Below are 20027 nucleotides of genomic sequence, written 5' to 3' on the forward strand. Positions count from 1 at the left end.
GGAGCATGCAGGATGACGTAAGTCATCTGGAAAGCCTGAACAGCAGTAAAATGCTGGCCACGCACCCTCCATCTCATTCCCCAATTTATTCGATTCATGCCTAAAAATAGTCTGTATTAGTCATTCCTTATTATTAAAAGGGAAATGACAATTGCTTACATACTTTTGCTTAAATTATTTTGAGGCTCATTCATATATTCTTCTATTCAAAAGCATACAAATAGTATTTTATTTTTTAAAGTGTATTTATTTGGGGAGACAGTGAGAGAGAGTGCATGCATGCATGAGCAGGGGAGGGGGGAGGGAGAGAGAGAGAGAGAGAGAGAGAATCCCAAGCAGGCTCCACACTGTTATCACAGAACCCAACATGGGGCTCGAACCCACAAATGTGAGATCATGACCGGAGTCGAAATAAGGAGTCAGACGCTTTACCGACTAAGCCCCACAGGCGCCCCCAAAATCTTATTTATTTATTTCTGAGAGAGACAGAGAGAGACAGAGCAGGAGCAGGGGAGGGTCAGAGAGAGAGGGAGACACAGAATCTGAAGCAGGCTCCAGGCTCTGAGCTGTCAGCACAGAGCCCGACGCGGGGCTTGAACCCACAAACCGTGAGAAGTTGGATGCTTACCCAGGCGCCCCTAATCTTACCATAATTTTTAACTTCACACATTATCACCTCCCACATCTTGACACTTGTGGGAATAACGAGCTCATTACTGGTACAACTGTCACAGCCATTCCACGGAGCCACCATCAGGGCCACGAGCAAATCAAAACTGCACTGTCCGGGCCGCTCACACATGGTCTCACGGAGAAGATCTCGCAATGGCGCAAGAGCACCTGGGGCTCACGGAGGCTCCTGCCAGGTGGGACTCGCTCTGCTGTGAGGCCGACACCTGGAGTGTTAGTTCTGTGCAAACACACCTGCATATTTGAAATACAAGTCCCTTGTTCCTCTCCTCCCTTGTTAGCCACATATCAAAGCAGGTGTACCAGAACATTCCAACCAGTAAGAACACTTGCAGTCAAAAAGACCTGTATTCAAAATCAGAGGGACTGTCCAGCCACGTATAAAGGGCTCACCATCTGTATACATTGCCGTGCTGTTTGTTGGTAAAGCAGGTATAGGAAAGCAGAAGGAACCGAGGGTTGTGACTTTTGACGGGATCCTGCAAGGAGTCCTGAGTGCCTGCAGCACCACCTGGCACAGGAGAACACCTGGAACGACAGCTGTGGTCACTGTGCTGACCCGGAGGTCTATTTCTCGAGGGACGGTCCGACTCTGACTCCAAGGGTGCCCCAGGCCAGCTCCTCCCTCTGGGCGCGTGAAAGCTGGGGCTGCTGCGGCCGCATGCCCGCCAGCCCCTCCAGGTCCCCTTCCAGCAGGGTCTCCCTCACCCTGTGGACAGACAAGCGGCCTTGGCCCTGGGTAAGGCACAGGTGTCTCCTGCGATGCATGAAAAGCACCGCTTGGGTCCGTGATCTACTTTCTACCGCTTGCTAATATATAGCGGGCACATTAAAGAACTGAATCGGCTCCTCGTCAAGCCGGTGAAGCGAGCGCTCTATCTCGTGGAGGGGGCGTCTGTACCAGCGCCTGAATGGGGCAGACACAAGACACACGTTTCCCTTAGCCTCTCTCTTCTCTCAGCACGGGAAAAACTCCGCGTCTAAAGAGGAAGTTCCTGTGCGCGCCCTCTGGGGAAGGGCTGCGGTCTGTGTCTTCCCGTCTCACGATGCACACGCTGGTGCCGTCTGGGTCTGGGTGTGCGCGGTATTGAACACTACAGCTACTGCCCTGGGGTCATCCATCATTTAACTTCAAATGAATGAATGTAAAAACACATTTCTGCAAGAACATCTATACAAAACATAATTTAAAAATCACTTCGTATTAAACAACACACTTAAAAAACTGTAATCATGTCTTAAAAAAAAACAAACAAAACACCCACTTAAAAGAGGGCCTTCTAGGGGCGCCTGGGGGGCTTGGTCAGTTAAGCATCAGATTCTTGATTTTGGTTCAGGTCATGATCTCACAGTTCATGAGGTGGGGCCCCTGTCAGCGCAGAGCCTGCTGGGGCTTCTCTGTGCGCCTCTCTGTGCCTCTCCCCTGATCATGCTCTCTCCCTCTAAATAAACTTAAAGTAAAATAAAAGTGGGACTTTTAAAGTACTTTCTTACCTCTTGGGTCCCTGATACGCCATGAGAATGCACCTGGGTGTTTGTTTTGTCCTTCTCCACAGGGGCTCTTCAGCAAAATTGGGGAACTTCTTTTTTCTGTGCATTCTGAGACCGCTGCCCCTTTGAGGTGATTTCAGAAGAAGAATCATTACCAGCAGAGTATATACTGTGCTCACTGCTTCCTATCAAAGATCAGCAACAATTGCAATTAGGAGAAAGCTGTTAGGGGCAGGTTTTGCCAAACTCATTCTTCAAACTGTGGCCACTAACCGACAGTCTTCGCCATCACCTGGCCCGGCTGTGGTGCCAGCGACCCCCTTCCAGTGCCTCTGTCTTCCCTCGATGTCCCTCTCACTCCTCCTGAGCTGTCCACACTCAGGGCCACACCTCACTCTTTTCACCACTTGGAAACGCTCCAGGTCAGCTCCATCTCCAAAATCACCAACATCTCAGCTTGCTCGTCTGCTTGTTCAAGTGCGCCAACCACAAAGTGCCCCGGCCCTTCAGCCCTCAGCCCATCAGTCGGTCACACTTTTTACAATACCTGAGATTTCTTTTTCCATCTCATTTTTCACAACTATCAAAATGTCAATTCTCATAAAGCCAACTGCCAATTCTGTTCTTATGTAAACCCAAGTAACCAGAGACAGGGACAAAGTCATATATCATTGGGCACATTGATTTCATTATCACCAAGAGGATCATACGACAGCTGGGTAATTCTGCTACGCTCTCCGGCCAGCATACCAGCCTGTCCTAGCAGTGACTATTTTCTGTGTCTCTGCTCCTCACGCTCACCTATGAGAAATGTCACTATCCTGACACTAAACACAAGCTTACTCATACCCGTAGTCTCTCCTCACTCCTCCTGTTACAACAGAGATAGATGTATCCATCTATCCCAAGGCTCATCCTTGCAAATCATTCCTTTCCTTACTTACATATGACTCTTCTAGATCCTTCCCATCAACTTTGAAACAAACAAAAACCCCCCAAAACACACACGTATACACATACACACACATACACACACACACACAGCAAACAAAAATACCTCTCTAATATTTAAAAAGTAAGTATATGGGCGAAAATGGTGGAGAAGTGGGGGACCGGGATTTTCCTCCTCCCTCACAGCTGTATGGAGGTCAGATCACTCGGAACACCCGGGAGATGGATCTGCGGAGTGCCAGAAGGATCTCCAGAGTTGGAGGGAGACGGCTTGGCAGGAATGGGTGTGTGTATGCAACTGGAGTTGATAAAGAAGCCTAGGCACAGAGGGGAGGGAACCTCTTCTGTGCAGAGACCGAAGGGAGAGAAAGAGGAGTTGTGCAAGTTGCCATCAAGTTACTGAATCATTGTGTTGTACACTGGAAACTAATATGACGTTGTATGTCAATAATACTTTAATAATAATAAATAAATAAAGTTAATCACACACTTACCGCATGACCTAGCAATCTCATTCTTAGGTATTTACCAAATGAAAACATATGTGTACAAAGACTCAGACTCAATGTTCATAGCAGCATTATTTATAATGTGACCAAATAATTGTCAACCAGTGAACGAATGTCCATACAATTTAATTATACTCAGTAATAAGTAGGAACACACTACTGAGGCACACTAGCAAGATCAATCTCAGTAGCACTGGCTTAACTGAAAGAATCCCAACACAAAGCCTTTATATACCAGGGGCGCCTGGGTGGCTCAGTCGGTTAAGTATCCGACTTCGGCTCAGGTCGTGATCTCGTGGTTCAAGAGTTTGAGTCCCACATCGCACTCTGTGCTGACAGCTCAGAGCCTGGAGCCTGCTTCGGATTCTGTGTCTCCCTCTCTTTCTGCCCCTTGCCCACTTACACTCTGTCTCTCTCTCTCTCTCTCTCAAAAATAAACATTAAAAAAAATAAAAATAAAAGACTGTATACTGGATGATTCAGTTCACGGAAAATTATAAAAAATCAGAACTATAGTGACAGAGCTGGAACATGAGGGCAGAGACTGACTATAAAGGGTCCCAGAAGAACCTTTCCAGGCGACGGAAATGTTCTGTATGCCGAGGTGGTGCTAGTTACACAGATGCATACATCTGTCAGAACTGGTGAATTCTATTGTATGTAAACACATCCTAATAAAGCTTATAAACAAAGAAAAATTACTTCTGCACCAGTGCCCAAACCAGATGGCCTGTAACACAGTGATCTCCTGGCAACGGAGTTTGGGGAATTCGTCATTCTGGCCCACTACCTGATGCTGCAGAGGCCGCTCCGGAAGGAAATTCCTCAGGAAGTGATGCTGTGTGGCTGTTCTTATTACCACTGTTGAGTAGGACACGCTGCAGAAAGGAAGGCCACAAAAAGAGACTTTTAACGTCTCAGATGTCCCATTATAAAATAACTGGCAGATCTTGAAGTTCACACGTTAAACAGAACGAAGCACGTATGTAACTGGCACGTGAAACAGTTCAGCCCGTCCCCAAGGCTGTGGTCAAGGTGCCTGTGCACGGAACATTAAAGGCACTGCTGGGTTTAGCACCTACTGCACGCCAGGCGCCACGCGGTTGTACACTTTACTTCTGCGGTTGTGTGATCCCGGATATCCTGCCCATTTGGTCAGTTCTCAGCACTATTCCCCAAAAGAGGGGTGAACAAAACAAAGTTGCAGGTAACCTGAGCTTATATTGCGAGGGAAGAAGGCCTACATAAGTACTTCACTTAATCCTCAGAAAAATCTATCAAGGCTCAATCTCTTCATTTTTCAAGTAAGGAACAAAGGCAAAGGAAGGCTGACTGACTTGGCTCAGCGAACTCGCTGACCAAGTGACAGAGGGTCTGAAGCCGTGTCCTATGCCACAGCCCGGCTCTGCTCACTGGGATACACGATACGCCGCCTTGCATTAGATTTCTAGCAGGTGCCCTGATACCAGGCTTTCAAAATTGAGCATATTTTCTTGATCTGGATCAGCAGATTCTGAGCATTTGTCAAACAACGGTATTATACCTTGAAGGGAAGACCAAAGAAAATTGTAAATACTTACACTCGTCTTGAATCCCTATCCCTAAGTATAGGAACATCATATTCCAAAGTTTAGCTGGATAAATATATCTGAGAATGTCTTTTTAGGTAAAGGGATGAAAAGTTAAAGGAAAATGACCCAAACAATTTTTGGTCTTGAAAATGATGTGTATAAGTGTGGAACTATAAACTACCTACTTTACTGATAAGTCAGTGACAAACAGTGGGCCCTCCCCTCTCCTGACACACTTCTGTCCCTCAGCCACGCCCGCAAGGGCGCACACACTCAGTTCTGGTCTGGTCGCTGTGGTTTACTCCTGACTTACCAAAGCACAACCCCAGTTGTAAGGAAGAAAACACATTTTACAGGCAATGACTATGTTAAATTTAAGGACTGGATGTCACATTTTAAAGGCGGGGGGAAGCCAGTTCACATGGAAAATGTGAAAGACAGTACTTTGGGAAACGCTACCAAGTATCTAAGGAGCCAGGACTCAGCTGGTTTTTCAGTTCTTGCTTGTTATGTGGAGTCGGGGATACAGTGCATGTTTCTGCAAATCAAGGCGCACAGTCTGGGCCACAGGTGTGACGCCAAGTACCTGCTCACGGCCCTCGGTGTTGGGCCCCAGGGCAAGAACCTTAATTTTAATATAAGAAGACCCACATTTACGTTCTCACACACTGGAAGTTAGCGTCACTTAGTCACTTACACCCTTGGCCTCTGGGCAGCTATCCCTTCTCATCCGACCTGAAGGCAGGATCTGAGCACGTCTTGCCGCAGTAAGTTGAGCTGCAGGGGTGAGCTGCTTCTCAAGTTAGGGAGCGGGCGCTCTTCACACAGCGTCCCCTACCTCCCCCCTGCTCGCCTTGGGCCGAGCACCAGCCACGGGGGTTCCAGGCTGGCAGCCACGGCGGGTGCTGAGGGTGGACTTTCAGAAGAGCCCGGTGCTCCCAAGAACGGATATGGAGGGAACGATGGTGACAACAGGGGACAGACCGGGGGCTCATGCAGGAAAATGGTCATCAAAGCATCTAAGGGGTGGGGGGGCAGGAAAAGCCTGCGAGCCGCTGGGCAAACGTGGCTCGGGCAGACATTCGAGGGGAGCCGGTTCCGCAGCGGGTCCTCCCCCCCGCAAGGGCCGGGCCGGGACCAGGGAAGGAGCCGGAACGACAGGCCGGAGGCCCACGGACAGGAGGCGAGCCAAGGGCCCCCCGGCTGTGTGTCGCGGACGTCCCCTCGGAAGTGGGGACAGAAGGCGTCCTTAGTGCTGCTGCTGTCCAGCCGCTGTGACAGCTTCTTCCGCGCGTGCTCCCCTCCCCCGACCGCTGCTCTGCCGCCCGGGTGGCAGCGTCTCCTGAAGGATGAAGGGGGAGGCGTGTGATGGAAACTAAAACCAAGAAGAAGAGAAGACCGCCATTCCTAGGTGACTGTGTGTAGGTCAGGAAGAAAAAACACCTGCCGGCAGGGACCACGTCCACTGCCACGGCCACTAAGAAGGGGAGCAAGAGCCGGGGTAAAGCTGGGCCTAGAAAGTAAACTTACTTCAGTATCTCTCAGTCGCATCTCTCAATCTCTTTTTTCTTTCTTTCTTTCTTTCTTTCTTTCTTTCTTTCTTTCTTTCTTTCTTTCTTTCTTTCTTTCTTTCTTTCTTTCTTTCTTTCTTTCTTCCTTCCTTCCTTCCTTCCTTCCTTCCTTCCTTCCTTCCTTCCTTCCTTCCTTTTTTTATTTCTAGGGAAGAGAGAGAGAGAGAGAGAGAGCGAGAGAGCGTGAGCAGGGGAGGGTCAGAGAGAGAGGGAGACACAGAATGAAACAGGCTCCAGGCTCTGAGCTGGCAGTCAGGGCTCGAACCCACGAACCGCGAGATCATGACCTGAGCCGAAGTCGGATGCTTAACCGACTGAGCCACCCAGGCGCCCCTCTCAACTGTTTCTTAAAAGCAACCCCCCTATTCTTCACTTCCTCTCTCCCGGGACTTACACGTATTTCTGGAAGTGATAAATGAGGCACAGTTTTTAAAGTGTAACTACCTTGAATATACAGATGTTTAGCTTCGGTTCTGCTTTCTTGCTGAAGACAGCCTCTGTAGGGCGATGACAAGATCTTTTCCCGGAATTTATCAACATAATTCTGCTCCCCCTTCTGTGTGTGCGCTGACAGCACAGCGTTCATGAGCCCTACGTGCTGAAATTCTTCTGAGGCCGTAGAGCTGGGGTGTGAGCACGTGGTCCGGGGCTCACACACTGGGACAGCATCCTCTGCTGGCGTCACTTCTGCTGAGGTGGATGGGGACAGATTTAAGTTTAACTGCTACCATTTATTTGCATTTATTTTATTTTCACTGATCTTAATTGATTTTCAATACAATTGTTTTAAATTTTTATTTTTATGTTTATTTATTTTTGAGAGAGAGAGAGACAGAGTGTGAATGGGGAAGAGGCAGAGAGGGGGGAAACACAGAATGTGAAGCAGGCTCCAGGCCGTCAGCACAGAGCCTGACACGGGGCTCGAACCCACGAACCGTGAGATCAGGACCTGAGCTGAAGTCAGACGCTCAACTGACTGAGCCACCCAGGCGCCCTGACTTTGAATTAATTTTAAAAAGCTGAAGTATATTCATGTGGTTCAAAAATCAAGAAGCATTAAACAGGCAGTTAGTAAATTCTCCCCATTCATGTCTACTGTGTGCCTAGTTCTCATTTATTTCCCCCACAGGATCTCCATTTCTTTTATTTCCTTATATATCAGTCCAGTTTCTTTATGCACCTGTAAATAAGCAGCAATATAGATTTGTATTCCCCACCCTGATTTTTACTCTAAAGGCATATAATATGTACACTATCTACAGTGTGTTTTTTTTCACTTAACAACATCCCGTCCCGTCCCCTTTTTTTTTGAGAGAGAGCGCGTGTACACACGGGGGAAAGGCAAAGACAGAGGCAGAGGGAGAGAGAGAATCCCAAGCAGGCCCCACGCCTAGCATAGAGCGGGATGCTCAGCTTGAAAGCACGACGGTGAGATCATGGCCTGACCTGAAATCAAGAGTTGAACGCTTAACTGACTGAGCCCCCCAGGTGTCCCCAGAGCATCCCTTTTACCAGCACAGAGAGAGCTATAGTATATTTTTTACATATCACAGTCTTCCATTTTATGGGTATACCCCAACTTATTACAGTAAACACCTGTAGACAGACTTTGAGTGGTCTTTTTAGATTTAAAATTGATAGGGGCACCTGGCTGGCTCATTTGGTTGAGTGCCTAACTTTGGCTCAGGTCATGATCTCGTGGTCCGTGAGTTCGAGCCCCACATTGGGCTTTGTGTTGACAGCTCAAAGCCTGGAGCCTGTTTCGGATTCTATCTCTCTCTCTCTCTCAAAAATAAATAAACATTAAAAAATTAAAAAAAAAATCGATAGTACTGGGGCACCTGGCTGGCTCAGGCAGAGGGGCATGTGACTCTTGATCTCGGAGTTATGAGTTCGAGTCTCACAGGCACTGGAAGAGGTAGCTACTGGGGGAAATAGCTGAAGAGATAACCAGTACCTACATGAAGCAACAGCAGTGTGGGGTGGGATTTATAACACATGTAGAAGTAAGACACGTGCCACCAGACAAGGGCCAGAAGGGGGAAGCGCAAGTACACTAGTCTTGGATTTTTACATTATACATCAAGTGATACCATATTTCCAGAAGGTGGACCGTGAACAATGGAATGTGTATACCATAAGCCCCAAAGCAGCCATGAAAGTAAAGCCCACTCTAAACATAAACATACCTGGGTTAAAAGCAAAAAGGCAGAAAGGACAGAATATGCTAGTGCTGATTTAAATAATGCTGGAGTGAGTACATGAATACGAGACAAAGTGCATCTTAAAGACTATACAAGGGACAAAGAAGGTCATTTCACAATGATAAAAGGGCTAATTCATAAGAAGGCCAAACATTTATGCACAAAATAAACGTTCTTTCAAAATGTGTGAAGCCCAAACCAGTGGTACCACAAGGAGAAACGGACAAATCTACAATTATGGTCAGGGGTGTGAGTCCTCCTCGTAAAGCAGAACAAATGCTGAGAAGACTAGTGAGGACAGACACGACCTGAACAATGGTATCAACCAACCTGACCCGGTTTCCGCTGAGAAAACATCCAACAGCAGCAGAGTAAACATTCTTTCCCGGCGCACACAGAACAGTCATCAAGGTAGAGCACATCACAGACCATAAAACGAAACTCAACAAATATAGAAGAATTCAAGTTTCATATTTTCTGGGACCACAAGGGGATTAAATTAGAAACCAGTAATAGAAAGAGCTGTGGAAAACCCCCAAATATGTGGTACCGAAGTAATCTCTGACAGCAAATATAGAGATACATGATGACGTAAGTGATTTCAAAGGAGACGGCGAGGGGATGGTAATATTTGAACACGGTGAAAATGACACAATACAGCCAAATGTGTGGAACACAGCCAGGGGTAAAAAGAAAATTTGCATTAAAATCCATTAGGAGGGGCGCCCAGGTGGCTCAGTCAGTTAAGCATCTGACTCTTGGTTTTGGCCCGGGTCATGATCTCACGGTTCATGAGTCTGAGCCCCACATCAGGCTCTGCTCTGATAGCATGGAGCCTGCTTGAGATTCTCTCTCTTTCCCTCCCCTCCTTGCTCTCTCAAAATAAATAAATTAAAAAAAAAATTTAATGTCCAAAATCAACTCAGCTTCCATGTTGAGAGACTGGAAAGAGAAGAGCAAGATGAAATCAAAGTAAGTGGAAGAAAGGAAACAATACGGATCAGAGGAGAAATCAGTGACATAGAAAACATGAAAACAACGAACCAAGCCAGTGCAATTGTAAGCTGCGGTTTGAGAAGGCCAATCAAATCAGCGACCGCTGGCCGGACCGATCAGAGAAAAAGGGGAAGACAGTAAGGTGCCAACCTCAGAAATGACAGAGGGAACATTAGAGATCTTACTGGTGGCAAAAGAACAAGAGAACATTACGAACATGTTTATGCCAATAAATCTGACAATGTAGACAAAATACAGGCACAAAGTTCATTCAACAAGTAGAAAACCTGAACAGCCGTGTCTGACAGAAACTGAATCTGTAGTTAAAAACTTTGCCAAGAAAACTCTAACCCCAGATGGCTTCACTGATTTCTAACTGAAGTAGCTCAAGCGAGAGTATAGCATGTATGATGTCATTTTAACTCTTGGACATAGTACAGCCCAACATATTTTATACCTCAACGAACATATTGCGTAGGCTTGAAAAGAACACGTACTGTGTACGTACCGGGTGCTGTGTTCGCTGAATGTAAATGAGGTCAAGGTGGTTGACAGTATTGCTCAGATCTACTGCTTTACTCGTTTTTTGTTTTTTGTTTTTGTCTAGATGTTTTATTAACTGCACAAAAGCAGTGTTACTTTTCCAGGTTATGGAAAATCTATTTCTCTCTTTCCAGTTTCGTTTCTGCTCTTGGAAACTCTGCATTTATTGAATATACATAATGTATTACGATTATGATGTCTCCCTGGTGGACTGCCTACCACCACGAAGCGTGTCTGGGAAGACTGTCTCGAAGTCTAGTTTATCACCACTGGCACGCCAGCCCTCCAGTCTCATTGTCTGCGTTGTGCCTCTTTTCTCATTCATTTATCCTCAATCCATTATTGGATTATATTTAAACTGTATTTTCCAGCCAGTATGAAGTTGCGTCTTGATTTTCTTAAATCTGTTCTGACCATTTCCGCCTTGTAATTCGAGTGGATCCAGTTGGATTCAGAGCTATTATCATGGGTTTAACATGTCCTCTGGTGATGGTGGTTGTTGCTCTATTTCTCCTTTTCTGCCCTTCTTTTGGATTATTTGCATGTTTCTTAAAATTACATTTTAACTTATCTCCTCCTGCCTCTATTTCACAGGCCATCTTGACCCTGCTATGGATTCAAAAATATCTGTTAATGGCAACGGTTTCTGGAGACTGCTTACTAATGTCTGATTCCCTTATCTGTCACTTATTTGCTATGCAACTTTGGAGAATTCACTTAACTTGTTTGTGCCTTAACTGCTCTGTATACAAAATGGAGACAATAGCTTGCAGGGAAAGGCATTTGGGGTCACAGTCCTCAGACCCAACTCATGATTAGAGTCAGGGTGTAAATGGCAGGGATTAGGCTTTCCAAAGAGCAGAAGACATACGGATACTTTACAGAGACCCTGCTTCTGTTTCTTCTCCTTGGAATAAAGATGTGGCCCCGCAGATGCTGAGACTGGTTAAAGCTCAGGACAAACAATTATCAATAAATATTCCCTTCAGTGAGACCCTACAGACTTTACTAAGAATTCTTTCAAAATGGGGATTCACACCAGATTACAAAAAGTATGGTGGCATAATTAAAGAATCTTTCCCCATTGGATGAGACCACCCACCTTGTGTGGGCTGAGTCACTGGCAGCTATTACATCCACACTGGAACCGAAAGTGTCAAGAAAAGGTACACTGAAAAGTGTGCAGCGCTCCTTCCTGGGGGACTGGCTCAGCTCCAATAAAACTCTATCTTCAGTTCATTAGAAACATAATCTAAGCTCACAACGGTTGTGTCCCTGGTCTCTTTCCACCGACCCCCAGCCCGCCTGTCAATACGGTAATCTCCATCTGCAAGGGTCAGTGTCAAAATCAAGATCAGATGAGTTCATTCCTATGAAGGACTAAGGACAGACAGCTGCACACAGAAACAGCTCAATACGTTTCCTGATGGGTCACTGAAGACCAGCAACAAGAAATGAGAGGCAACCACAAACTGATGTAACACCTTTGGTCACCACTTCTTCGTCCACCAAGTTGTTATAACAACAAAGTCAAAGGGCAGGAGGCAGTAAAAAGTAACAAAAAGTAGACATCAGAAAAATTTACCAAGTCATTAAGTTATTAAAAGGAAGAGGTTTTTTTTTGTTTGTTTGTTTTCTTAAAAACCTTTTTTTTTTTTTTTACAAATAGTTTATTGTCAAATTAGTTTCCACATAACACCCAGTGCTCACCCCCACAAGTGCCCTCCTCCATGCCCATCTCCCCTCTCCCCGCCACATCCATCAGTCCTTAATTTGTTTCTCAGCATTCAAGAGTCTCTCATGGTTTGCCTCTCTCCCTTTCCCCCACCATTTCCCCCCTTCTTCTCCCCCATGGTTCTCCGTTAAGTTCCTCCTAATCCTCCTATATGTGCAAACATATGATATTTGTCTTTCTCTGCCTGACTTATTTTGCTCAGCATAACACCCTCAAGGTCCATCCATGTTGCTACACATGGCCAGATTTCATTGTTTCTCATTGCCATGTAGTATTCCATGGTATAGATAAACCACATCTTCTTGATCCATTCATCTGTTGATGGACACTTAGGCTCTTTCCATGTTTTAGCTATTGTGGAGAGTGCTGCTATGAACATTGGGGTACATGTGCCCCTGTGAATCAGCATTTCTCTATCCCTTGGGTAAATTCCTAGCAGTGCTATTGCTGGGTCATAGGGGAGTTCTATTGTTAGTTTCCTTAGGAACCTCCACACTGTTTTCCAGAGAGGCTGCACCCATTTACATTCCCACCAACAGTGTAGGAGGGTGCCCGTTTCTCCACATCTTCGCCAGCATCTAGAGTTCTCTGATGTGCTCATTTTAGCCACTCTGACTGGCGTGAGGTGGCATCTCAGTGTGGTTTTGATTTGTATTTCCCTGATGAGGAGGGATGCTGAGCATCGTTTCATGTGTCTGTTGGCCATCTGGATGTCCTCTTTGGAGAAGTGTCTGTTCATATCTTCTGCCCATTTCTTCACTGGGTTGTTTGTTTTTCGGGCATGTAGTTTGGTGAGTTCCTTATAGATTCTGGATATTAACCCTTTATCTGATATGTCATTTGCAACTATCTTTTCCCATTCCGTTGGTTGCCTATTAGTTTTCTGGGTTGTTTCCTTGGCTGTGCAGAAGCTTTTAATCTTGATGAGGTCCCAATCATTTATGTTTGCTCTTGATTCCCTTGCTCTTAAAAACCTTTTTTAACACCCCACAGGTGCTCAGGGTTTTCCCACCTGTACCCCCCCCCACACTGAGGACGTGGGGCACACGCACATGTGCACACCTACCCCGATGGCCGCTGGGTAGCCCCCTTCCAATAAGCACAAGAACTGTGGCATGGCGTGACATCCCGCCTGGGGGACAGGCAGAAGAGTCTGGAGGAGAAGGGACAGGCATCTCTGACTCCTCGTGGGGCCAACTGCCTCAAAAAAGAAGAGAGTTTTGAACACACTCTCCTGATTGTTATCAGGCCAGTATGGAAATGTGGACGTGTATAAGGCCCATCTGGTCACAGGCACGGTCAGTCTGACAAGGACACCTTCTCTCAAGGGCAGCAACAGAGTGACCTACTGCAGCCCCATAACCACCTCACGAGTGATGGTTAACACTCGCTGAGGACTTGCCACTGCGTCACTGGGTTCTGTTTGTTCTAAGTGCCTCCCGTGTGTCGGCTGATGTGATCAACAAGTGACAATGACTTAGAAATACAGTCTAGGGCTGCCTGGGTGGCTCAGTCGGTTAAGCGTCCGACTTTGGCTCAGGTCATGATCTCACGGTTTGTGGGTTCAAGCCCTGCATCAGGCTCTGTGCTGACAGCCAGCTCAGAGCCTGGAACCTGCTTCTGATTCTGTGTCTTCCTCTCTCTCTGCCCTTCTACCGCTCGTGTTCTGTCTCTCTGTCTTTCTCAAAAATAAATACAAAAAAAAAAAAAACCATTAAAAAATTAAAGATGATGTAAGGTATGTGCTTACAGTGACAACATAAGCTTCTGGAAAAACCGACATGGCCTCACACCTGATAACACTGTCAATGCAATTTATTTGTTGATAGGATGGGCCATGCTGGTCTTTCCTCCAATCTTCACAAGACTTCATGTGCACGCCATTGTTTTTTAACGTCTGGAAGGCAGAAGAGACCTTCTGCTCCTCTGAAAGGGAAAGGATGTGTAATCACAAATATTGTATACCTATGAACTTATCACACAAAATTACATCAGGTCCTCTGGCATGTTGTACATTCAGTAAAATATTATGTAGCTATTAAAAACAAGCTCAGATCTAAAAAAAAAAAAAAATGCACCGATACAGAAAGGCATCCACACAGAATGATCACATTTGTTTTTTGTTTTTTACAAAAAAAGGGGTAAAAAAAATGTTTCAGCAAAGACTGTTGAGGAATAACACTATTAGGTAAAAGGCTGATGGGGACTCTTCATTACTGAGCTGACACTACCTGCCAACTGACTGATCTCAGCCTCACCAGGACGGGGGTAACCAGACACAATGTGAAGTGTAAGGCTACTCCCAGGCAGATGCCTCGTCCAATAGAACTTTCTGCAATGACAGAACGGGTCTTCATCTGTGCTGTCCACTACGGTAGCCGCTAAGACCTCGTGCAACAATTAAGCACTTGAAATGTGGCCACAGCAGCTGGGGAACTTGATTTTTAAGTTGTATTTATTTGTAAAGAATTTGAATTTAGATTGCCAATGTGGCTAGTAGCTGCCATACTGGATAGCAGAAGTATAGAGAGAAGACACGTGGCCTGAGGCTGGAGCACTGAAGAACTTAAACCTTGTGTAGAGAGCAATGAGCTAATAATGGAGATGTAAGAAAAGCATGGAGAAAGGTAAGAGAGAGCCTGCCGGGTATGGCGTCACGACACCAAGACACCAACAGGAAAATTGGTTCAAGGAACAAGTAGCTACATCCAGTACTGAGGGGCTGGGTTAGCTGCGATTGTTGTTAATGAAGGTCATGTGAGCTGCCTGGAAGGGGCTGGTCAATTTCTATAGGGAATTAACTGAAAAATGACTGGTTAACTTTCACTTATGAACCTTTATACTTTTAATTCTTAAGTAACTTTAAACTCGAAAAGGGCTACAAAAATAGCAGAGTTCCCAAATACCCTCTACCCAGCGCCCACTGATGTAACATCTTGCAGAACTGTAACAGGATAAACAAAAGTCAGGAATTCACAGTTGCACACTGCCACTTAACCACAGCCTATTTGGATTTCACCTGCTTCACCGTGAAATGTCATTTCCTGCTCCAGGATCCAACCCGCGACTCACAGTGATTTCAGTTGTCAAGGTCTCAGTCTCTCCTGGTCTTTCCTGATCTGCCTCTTGATGTGAGTTTCCCTGATGTTCTCTATGATGAGGTTGAGGCTATGCACCTGGGGGAGGATTCCTTCAGATGTGCTGTGCCCTTTTCAGCACCGCACACCACAGGGGTACATGACCTTGACATATTTTGTTGTGGGTATGTGAGCCTTCATCACTGGTTAAGCTGCTGTCTGCCAGATATCTCCCTAGAAAAGCCCCTGAATGGACTTAATGATACCAAACTCCACATTTAAAAATGGCTAAGGGGAGGCTGTGTGGCTCAGTTGGTTAAGCTTCCAACTCTTTATGTTGGCTCAGGTCATGATCTCATGATTCATGAGTATGAGACTGACCTCAGGCTCTGTGCTGATAGTTCAGAGCCTGCTTGGGATTCTTTCTCTCTCCATCTCTACCCCTTCCCTGCTCTTTCTCTCTCTTTCAAATAACTTTAAAAAATAAATAAAAATTTTTAAAAATTTTAAAAATGGTGAAAAAATATATATACAATTAAAAAAATCTTTCATCTAATTTTGGACATGATAGTCCTCACAGCAGTTATTACTGCCAATGTTTTCCCCCCTCTTTCAGATTTATTGAGCTATAGCTGACATACAGCAATGTGTAAACTTAAGGTAAACAGCATGATGACCACTGATAGCAATTTCCTATTTCCACAAGGACCTCCTTGTAATTCCTTCAGTAAGAAAAACTAGTAAATATAATGCATGTATGCTAATCCTTGTCTGTCCATCTGTCCATCCATCCATTAAGGTGTCATGCTGACACCTTCAACTCCAACCCAGCAACAAGAGTCGATTCTAACATGCCCTCTTTGCTGGTCTGTAAGTTCCTTCTCTGATAGTGAGGAATCTGGCTATTGTTATCGATAATGTATACACCTCTCTGTTCAGCCTACCCTGTATATAAATTACCTTTGGAATTGCTAACCCATACTCTGATGAGAAACAAGTTTATCAACTTGATTACAGTGTTTGTGTCCATTTGCATTTTGTATTTAGTCCTTGGGTAGCCAGTTAACACACTGATTTCCAAAGCTACTTAGCTCCTTTTCTTTTTTTCTTACACCCAGTATGTTAATGCCACTTATGAGTAATGCAGTGAGATTCATTTGTCACAGCCTTCATAACACTTCGGGTTTCCTCTTCATTCTGGGTGGAATGAGGTATGCAGATACATGACTTTTAGCAAACGCACAAAGTTGTGTCTCTTACTACTGGAATGTTTACATCACTCAGAAATTTCCTTTCAGCCACCCCTTTGTGGTCAACACAGAAAGAATGCTTTTCTAGAATGGAACTGTAGAATCTGTAACCTTTTGGTTTTGACTTCTTCCCCCTTGGCAAAATGCATTTTAAGTCCATATATGTTGCTGTAGGAATCGAGTCCCTTTTCCTTTACCACTGAGTAATATTCCATTGTGTGGATGGACCGGTTTACCCATTCACCTAAATGGTGAATGACATCTAGGTTGTTTCCAATTTTTGATGAGCATTTCTGAAGCATGATAAACACATAGACAAGTTTATGTGTGAACTTGAGTTTTTCTTTTGATTGAGTAAATAAGAATGGAATTGTTGGGTCATATAGTAAAAGAGAGTATGTTTAATTTATAAGAAACTGTCAAACTTCTCTAAAGTGCTGTACAATTTCACATTACCTTCAGCACTGTCTGAGAGCTCCAGTTACTCTGCATAACTTGTCACAACTCGGTACTGTATTTTTTCTTTTACTTTTTAGCCATTCTAATAGTTGTGTGCTGATATCTCATGTGGTTTTAATTTCCTTATGACTGAGATTAAGCATTGTTTCCTATGCTATTTGCCATCTGGGTGTACTTCTGACACTGGGAAAGTGTCAGATCTCTTGACCAATAAAAAATGTTTATTTATTTATTTCAAAAGAGAGTGTGAGTGTGTGTGCTATGCACAGGTGAAGGGCAGAGAGGGGGAGAGAGAGAATCCCAAGCAGGCTCCGTGCCATCAGCACAGAGCCTGATGCACGGCTCAGTCTCACAAACTGTGAGATCATGACCTGAGCCAAAATCAAGAGTCAGATGCTCAGCCAAATGAGCCACCCAGGTGCCCACTGACCATTTTTTGGTTGGATTGTTTATCTTCTTATTGTTGAATTTTGACAGTTTTTTATGTGTTGTGGATATGAATTTTTTTGTTGTATCTATAATTTACACATATTGCCTTACCAATGTCCCTCAAAGAGAAGTTTTTAATTTTGATAAAGTCCATCTCATCGTCTTTTTTCTTTTATGGGTCATGCTTTTGATGCTGTACCTAAAATCTCTTTGCCAAACCCAAGATCACAAAGGTTTTTTCCTAAGACTTCTGCTAGAAGTTTGTAGTTTTAAGTTTTATATTTAGGTCTATAATCAAGTTTGAACTAGCTTTTATATAACATGTGTGCTATGTGTTGACATTCATTTTTTAATATATGTGGATGTCTAATCATCCAGTACCATCTGCTGGACAGCCTATCCTTTGTCCATTGACTTGACCTTGCACTTCTCTCAAAAACTGCATTTGTGTAAGTCTGTTTTGGGAGTCTCTAATCTGTCCCACTGATCTATCTTCTCACCAATATCACACTGTCTTAATTAGTAGGTCTCAATATCATATACAGTGAGTCCTCCAATATTGTTTTTCTTTTTCAAAACTGTTTCGGCTATTTTAATTTTTCAGGTAAGTCTGGGGATTTGCTTGATGATCCCTATAAAGAAAATCCTGCTCAGAGTTTAATTGGAATTACATTGAATGTACAGGCCAACCTGGGGAGAACTGACATCTTAACAATACTGAGTATTCTAAATAATGAATTTGACGTATCTTTTCATTTACCTAGTACTTTTTTTAAAAAAAGTTTTCCTTTCACCAATGTTTTATAGTTTTCTGTATATGGATTGTTTCATATCTTATGTTAGATTTTGTGTCTAAGCATTTCATTTTGGATAGTTTTTAAAAATTTGTTTCCAATTGTTCCTTGTTAGTACATATAAATTTAACTGATCTTCTATATGGACTGCTTATCTTGTAACCTTGCTAAAATCAGCAGGAGCTTTCTTTTCTTTTCTTTTCTTTTTTTTTTTTTTTTGGTGGATCCTTTAGAATTTTTCTATGTAGATAGTCATGTCATCTGTGAATGGAAAGAGTTTTATTTCTTCCTTTCCAATCTGTATGTCTATTTATTTATTTCTCTTGTCTACTACATTGGACGGGACTTCCAGTCTGATGCTAAGACATGCTGAGTAGATACCCTTGACTTGTTCTTTAGGTTAGGGTAAGACCATTCTCTCCCCATCAAGTATAATGTTAGCGGTAGGTGTTTGTAGATGGCTTTTTTGTTAGGTTAATGAAATTCCTTTCCTATTTCTCATTTTTGAATATCATAATAGATGCTGAACTTTGGCACATGCTTTTTCTCCATCTACTAAAATAACTTGATGGTTTTTTTTTTCATTATGTTAATAAGGTGAATATAAGTGCTTGACTTTCTCATATTGAATGAACCTTGCATTCTTAGGATAAGTCATACTTGGTTATGATACATTTGTCTTTTTTACACTTTCCTGGATTTGATTTGATGATTTTGCAAATATGTTAATGAGGGATCCTGGTCTATAGTTTTCTTGAATCGTCTTTATCTTGTTTCAGTATTAGGGTTCTAATGGGCTCATGAGTTTGGGACTTTCCTTTCCAAACTTCCTTCTTCTTCTATTTTCTTCTGTCTTCAATTTTGTGAAAAAAGATTATGTAGACTGGCATTATTACTTCCTTAAATGTTTGATAGAACTCTCTAGTTAAAGCGTCTGGGCCTGGTTTTCTTTTTGTAACGTTTTTAACTTCAAATTCAGTATTTGTAGTAAGCCAGAGGTCTATTCTAGTTATCTATTACTTCTACACTGAGTTCTTTATTTTTTTAAATGTTTATTTATTTATTTATTTTTGAGAGAGAGAGAGAGAGACAGAGAGCACAAGTAGGGGAGGGAGAGAGAGACACACAGAATCCAAAGAAGGCTCCAGGCTCTGAGCTGTCAGCACAGAGCCCAATGCAGGGCTTGAACCCATGAACCATGAAATCATGACCTGAGGTGAAGTCAAACACTTAACCAACTGAGCCACCCAGGCACCCTACTTTTTCACTGAGTCCTGATAGCTTGTTTCTTTCAAGTAATAGACCAAAGTTGGGGGAATAGAGTTGTCTGTAGTGCCTTTAAACATCTGTGTGGTCTTTCATTCCCAATATTGGCCATTTCTGTCTTCTTTTCTTGTTAAGTATGGCCAAAAGATTGCTAATTTTATTTTTATCAGCTTTTGATTTCATTAATTTTCTCTTATTAATTTCTGTTCTCAATTCCATCAATACCTAGTTTTAATGATTTCTTTCTTTCTGCTTACTTTGGATTTAATTTGCTCTTCTTGTTCTTTCTTCTTAGTGAGGAAGCTTAGTTTGCTGATTTGAGACCCTTTTTCTTTTTCGTACACAATCACTTAATGCTATCAATGCCAGTAGGTTAACTTTTCTAAATAATGTCAGTCATCATGACTGATCCAATTCCTTAGGAATGCTCCTTATCTCATACTTAAGAAAAGTAAACATGTATTTAAAAAATCCCAAGTTTTGCATTCAGT

At 43.7% G+C, this 20027-nt stretch overlaps 1 protein-coding gene across 1 annotated transcript in view; it reads right to left on the reverse strand.

Annotated features, from left to right (window-relative positions):
- Window positions 1–580: 580 nt before the first annotated feature.
- Window positions 581–20027, reverse strand: part of PER3 (period circadian regulator 3) — a 42292-nt gene continuing 22845 nt past the window's right edge. Inside the window, 16 exon segments of the mRNA XM_039234961.1 lie at window positions 581–1302; window positions 1305–1399; window positions 2185–2271; window positions 2273–2366; window positions 4432–4547; window positions 5740–5750; window positions 5910–5954; window positions 5957–6245; window positions 6247–6267; window positions 6387–6554; window positions 6656–6689; window positions 7228–7470; window positions 10492–10506; window positions 13324–13393; window positions 14012–14187; window positions 15168–15205. Coding sequence (XP_039090892.1) covers window positions 968–1302; window positions 1305–1399; window positions 2185–2271; window positions 2273–2366; window positions 4432–4547; window positions 5740–5750; window positions 5910–5954; window positions 5957–6245; window positions 6247–6267; window positions 6387–6554; window positions 6656–6689; window positions 7228–7470; window positions 10492–10506; window positions 13324–13393; window positions 14012–14187; window positions 15168–15205 — 1837 coding nt within the window. The 3' untranslated portion in view covers window positions 581–967.

Source organism: Hyaena hyaena, unplaced genomic scaffold, assembly GCF_003009895.1.
Source record: "Hyaena hyaena isolate Hyena2069 unplaced genomic scaffold, ASM300989v1 scaffold_94, whole genome shotgun sequence".
Classification (NCBI taxonomy): Eukaryota; Metazoa; Chordata; class Mammalia; order Carnivora; family Hyaenidae; genus Hyaena; species Hyaena hyaena.